The 6,000-nt window shown below is 37.7% G+C and overlaps 1 protein-coding gene across 2 annotated transcripts in view; it reads left to right on the forward strand.

Moving 5' to 3' along the window:
- Positions 1-5,742, forward strand: part of PPP4R1 (protein phosphatase 4 regulatory subunit 1) — a 66,866-nt gene extending 61,124 nt beyond the window's left edge. For both annotated transcript variants that reach the window (XM_063299106.1, XM_063299105.1), the window contains exons 18-20: positions 70-204; positions 908-1,049; positions 4,665-5,742. In XM_063299106.1, the coding sequence (XP_063155176.1) occupies positions 70-204; positions 908-1,049; positions 4,665-4,828 (441 nt within the window). In that variant the 3' untranslated portion in view covers positions 4,829-5,742. The remainder of the gene's footprint in view (positions 1-69; positions 205-907; positions 1,050-4,664) is intronic.
- The last annotated feature ends 258 nt before the right edge of the window (positions 5,743-6,000 follow it).

Here is a 6,000-nt window from a genome sequence, read left to right on the forward strand (position 1 = left end):
ATTGAACAGAACAGTTTAATACACCAACTATTTTGGCAGTTGACTTATGTAATGGACCATGTTTTCTAGGTTAGTGAAATGGTAAAGAAGCTGTATAATACTCCAACACCAACGTTTGTGATAGATCTTATGAATGAACTGATTGAAAGATTCTGCAGATGCCCAAAGTGGTCTGGCCGACAAGCATTTGTCTTTATTTGCCAGGTAAGAATTATTCTTCTACCTCTTGACTTAAATATTCATAACCACTATTTTCTGTGCCTCCTCCATTTTCAATAGTGGATTATTTTGCATTTTAAAACACAATATATGAAAATGGCCACAAAAAGAATAAGGTACAAGCTGCTGACTGTATTACTATTGTTACTCTGCTCCTTACATAAAGGGAAAAATATTCCCAGAGGCTTGCTCTAGATGAGTGTAAGTGCTGATCATTTTCTCAACCTAATTTAATTAGTTAATTATTAACTCAAGTACTTAATTATTTAATAATTAATTTAATTATGGTAGTTTAATTACCATGATGTAGTTTAGCATAATTTGCTTAGCAGATTATGTGATCACAAGCATTTGTGGTCTGTTCAACAAATTGTGGTTAAACAAGCCAAGATTTAGTGTGATGTATGAAGCTGTTATTTATTTCATTACCCAAAAGAAGCTTTCTTTCTAAATGTCTGGCTGTATTTGTGACAAGAGGGAGAAAGGAGAGGGTGAATAGGAGGAGAGCATCAAAACCAGAAAGAAAGTAAAAAAGAAGAGACCAAATCTAATTATGATGGCCCACTTGTTCCATGTTATTTTAAGCCTTTGCTGCTCTTTTTCCTCAGTACCCTCACCTTGCTGTCCACCAGTAAACATTGGTTTAATTTAGTGAAGCAGTGTTTTTAGATAATCATTCTTTTTTCAGACTATTATAGAAGATGACTGCCTGCCAATGGATCACTTTGCTGAGTATCTGCTGCCCCATTTGCTACACTTGGCCTCAGATAGAGTTCCAAATGTTAGAGTCCTGCTTGCAAAAACCTTAAGACAAACACTTCTAGAAAAAGGTTGGTGGTACTAAAATGATCAAATAGTCTTGGTATCTCTCCTCTTATCTAGAAAATAGTTCCCCACGTGTGTATTATCTGGAAGGGAGTGACAGAGGCCACTGGTGAATCTTTTATTTTAAATCGGATTGTAACATTTGAACTAAATTAGAATGCAGATAGTATTTTAACCAAAATACAGGATTTTCTAAGAGTCAGATTTGAACAAAGGAGAAATGGAGATATTAGTATAGGTAGGCAGAAATACTAGGGAAGTATCAGAATTTGCTTCTCCTATCCTTAACTTGGCTGTCTCTTTCAAGATGGTGCTTAATTAAAGTAGTTAATGATCAAGGTCTGAAGTCTCAGATGTAAAAATTCTTCCTTTAATACAGGAGTGGGCCCCAAGGGAATTCTTGGGGAGTCTTAACTCATCATTTTGTTTTAATTCTCCTCATGACCATCCCAAAATGGCTGAAAAAGTTTACCTTTGTTCTTCATGACTGCACTTCTGCCATACCCACTGCAGCCCTCAGGTTTAAAACAAAATTAAAAGAGCAGCTCCTAGCCTCCACTCCTGCTTTAGCGAGTGAGCTGACTGTGATTACCTCGCAGTTGAAAATACTTGGCATGTGCTCATGAACAAGTCTGTGATCCTGAACACACTTATGGGGAGTAAGTCCGCTGAACATGATTGGTTATACTTTTGATAAGATTGCACTTCACCTTTTACTCCTTCCAGAGCTGTATATATTCCAGTGAAAGAAGGACTCTTTTTCTTTCAATTTTTTTCTCCTTTTCCTACAGTCTGTTTGAGAAATAAGAAGCATCTGATAAATGATCATTGAAAAAATTAGAAACAGGGTAGGGGGGAAAAAAAGGACAGACTGAATGGAGAAAAGAGTGGGGAGAAGTATTTGTGGGATTAAGAATGCGAATTGAAAAATAGTTGAAAAGAAAATACTGCACAATAAAGGGACTTTATTGGCAAAGCTGATAGCTTAGAAAAGAGCCAAGAAGGTAATTGAATAAGGAAGAGACAGAAGCATAAATTGTGAGACAGAATCTGTAAACATGGGAGGGTCTGAGATAAAGAAAAGATGAAAAAACTAAAGAATTCATCCTGAATTCTGCAGGGTGAAAGGATACATGAGGTAGAATCAAGCATTTTTTAATTAAAGATGTGAAGTAGGTTAGGTTGAGAGTTAGGAACTGGCCCAAATCCTCAGTGAGCTCTGTGATAAGTGGGGACTCGAGCGTTGGACTCCCTTGGTTCAGGCACCTTAATCAGTACACTGCTCATGGCTGATGTGATGACAGTGTCTCCTTTGGGAACCTTCCAAAGCTGAGAAGGATCGTGCATGGAGGACATTCCTTTAACAGAGAATTCTCTTTCTGGCCAAAAGACAGATGACACGATGGATGGGTCATGGAGAACATCCATGCACAAGAAGGCAGCAGGTTAGAGGTTTTAAGTCCTTCCTCTATAAGCCCCCCTGCCACACCTATCCACCATCTTGGGCAGGTGGACTCTAGGCATTGCTATCACCTTCATTCAGGAGGAGATGAATGGAAAGCTGCCTCCCCTTTCTTGTCTTTCTGTAGCTAGCAGAGGGGCTAGAATGCACAGTAGGATAAATTCCTGGTCAGAATGAAAGTACTGATTTCATTTTTTAGTATGTAATTTTATTAAGAATTTTGATTATAATATTAAAATCTAATATAAACTAAAAGAAAGAGAAGAGACTAGGGAAAAAAAAGTAAAAAGTGCAAGGGAAAGGGAAAAAAATAAAGAAACAAGAGAAAAGTAAGAATATAATAGAGGGAAAAGAAAAAGTCCACTGTAAAGAAGTGACTTCTGACCTTCATCACAACAAGGATAAACAAATTTAGTGACTCTTCACCCCCTCTAAGGTTACAATGATCTCTTCATCCCATGGCCCATCCCTTTTCTATAGGCAAATCCATTAAACATCACCTTTTCAGTCCTGGTGTCAGTGGAAAGTCCAAAAAGGGTTGCCAGAAGTAACAACATATCTTGTTTTAACTTTGATCAAACAAACCAACTTTATATTCCATCCTTTTACTTCCAACAGTCTTATTCTTTAGCTCATTCAAATACTGTTGTAGGAATTGATTTTTCATTTCTTCTTCATCCCATTGCACAGAGTTCTTCAGGTCTTTAACAAGCCTCTTTTGTAAATCCAATAAGAAAAAATTATCCAGCTCACTTTCTTGGTTTATCGTTTGTATTTCCCTTTTGATTTTTAAAACCTCAGCCAGTTTCTTTTGTAGATCCAGTGAGACATCCTTTTTCAAATCGTTCTTTTGGCCTGTCATTTGTAAATCCATTTTCAGTACCATCTCTAACTAGTCAGATAAAATTTGTCCCACATCTGTCATTTCTTCAGTAACATCTTTTGGACATAGTCTGTCCATAGAGGCAGACATCATAACTGACACTGTTGATATTGTGACTACTAATTTCTGGGTCCGTTCTTCAAAAGTCTCCTTTAATATTTTCAGTGTTATAATGTTTTGAATCATTTTGTAGGTACCAGTTAATTTACACAAATGGTAAATTTGTGTTTTTTCCCCTTTGCCTAGAATCTTTAGTCCCCAGTAGTGTCCAGTTTTTAAAATCATAAAATTATTTATCTTTGTTTTGTCTTGCAAAAACCAAAACAGATCTATTTCCCACGAGAAGCTGTTTGTTCTTTATAATTAATGCCAAAATCTTAATAGGTTTCTATATTCCAAATTTATCTGGATCCTTAGTCTGTTTATAACTTTCTAAGATCAGGGCTGCAACTGAGGGGAGCAAGCGGGGAATGTGCCCGGGGTGCCAAAATGAGTGCTGTGGGGGTGCCAAAATGGGCGCGGAGTCCATGTTTGCCCCTGGTGACACAGACCCTAGTTGCGGGCCTGTTTAAGATCAAAATTTTATTTAGCTTTTTTCTGTTTACTTCATATCCTTCAAATTCTTAAGCTTTATTCAGGATTGAAGGCCAACTTACCCAGAGTTTTCAAACTTGTTGTTCCGAAGGTCTCTAATAGCTTAAAACTAGTTAATAAGCAATTTTCTGAAAGTGATTAGAAAGTGAGGTTAGCGAACTTAGTGTCCTTTAAAAGGCACCTACCACTGTTGTGAGCAAGATGGCTATTTCTGTCATCTCCCAGCACTCACACCCATGGGAGACTGCTGTCCTGTGGTCTCCTTGCGGTGAGCAGCCACCCGGAGCACATGTGGGCAATTTCCCATTCTCTCCTTATTCAGAGAAGTTCCAAGGAGCTGGTCTACTCACTGGTTCCTTGGTCTTTGCTGTGGTCGTTGGCTCCGCTTTCTCAGAGACGTTGTCAGTCCACTATTTCTCCCCCAGAAGCCAGACTGAAAGTACTGATTTCAGAAGCAGATCCAGCTTTGTTTATTATATGGATTAAGGTGAAGGAGGACATGAGCATTGAATGGGGGAAAGGGAATACAACAATCTCCTGGCTCCTACAGGTTTTAGTTTAATTTCATTTCTGCAGCACCTTGATTTTGATGAGCAGTAGTTGCTGTTTCCTGCATCTTAATTTGGGACATGACTGTTAACTCACTCCCCTCCTGTTTCCTGTTTTTTTCCCCCGATACAGAATACTTTCTGATGTGTGTTAATTCCCATCAAGAAGCTGTAGAGCAGACAATCGTGGCCCTCCAGATGGATAATGACAATGATGTCAAGTATTTTGCAAGCATCCACCCAGCCAGTACCAAAATTGCTGATGATGCTATGAGCACAGCCTCTTCAACTTACTAAAAGTAGTTCCTGAATGTTGGTATAATTTTAATAAAAGAGAACAAGCATTACAAAATTGTAGGCAATCCTCAAGTGCTCCTAACATGGATTACTGAAACCTCTTTTCCACGGAGGAGAGAATATCTTTCCAGACTTATCTTCAGTTGGATGTTATCTAAACCTGAGATCAAGAATTTTGGAGTCAAGGAAAAAAAACATTGTGTTGAATCTTGACTCTAGAAAAACTTTGCTCAGAGGATTGTATTTGCCACCAGAGCCTTAAATCTTCTGTCTTCCTGAATATGTGAAACTTGAATTGTCTGAGCATTTTCAGTGTAGAAAGGGAGTGATTTCCAGAGACTGTCATTTGTTTTCTCTCATGGAGTTACCTTAGCAAGCTCTTTTTTCCTTAGGAACCGATAGCTGGTGGATTTGTACCGAGAAGCAAAGCAGCTGTCTCCAGTATTAGCTATTAAAGTTTTTAATCTTTGAAAAGACTTAATTTGTGTGCAGCTGGGCACATCCTTAAGTGTGAATAGTTTTGATGTGTGTAAATGAGGGAAAAGTAGAGATTTGGTGTTTTGTTTTTCTCACCTTAAGGACTCAGTGCCAACACTAAACCACAATCTGATTTTAATCCTTAAACACAGCATATTGCTGTATCTGTGAGCAGAAATCCATGCTGAGTACCTGTGTCTTGATGTTTGATTTTTTTTTCATGCTGGTCATGACCTGAAGGAAATCTAATAGCACATGTACTTCAAGTCAGGTATTTTTAACTTGATCATGATCGGTTCTGAGGTGCAACTTTTTCTTCATATACTGTACATATCTTGGACCACTGGTGGGAGTGCTGCAGTCTTTAATCATGCTATTTCAAACTGTTATGATAACATGTTCTTTCCTTCTCAGAATAAAAAATTTATTAATAAGAATGAATGAAATTTCTTTCTCTTTTAATGCCATGTAATTGCTTGAAAGTATGAACTGCTTTTTATAAAGACTCCCCTTTTCCTATTCCAGTGATCAAATGTGCCTTAAAATACAGGTTTAAATTAGCATGATTATGTCAGTTCGTTTTGATTCCCATGTTTTCCTAAAAAATAGTTGAATGTCCTGATTCCATTGGAGAAATTGGAGAACTTGACATTGGAGAAAACACTTGTACAATCAGTGTCTGTGTTTACATTTTC

Source organism: Candoia aspera, chromosome 3 (genome assembly GCF_035149785.1).
Source record: "Candoia aspera isolate rCanAsp1 chromosome 3, rCanAsp1.hap2, whole genome shotgun sequence".
Classification (NCBI taxonomy): domain Eukaryota; kingdom Metazoa; phylum Chordata; class Lepidosauria; order Squamata; family Boidae; genus Candoia; species Candoia aspera.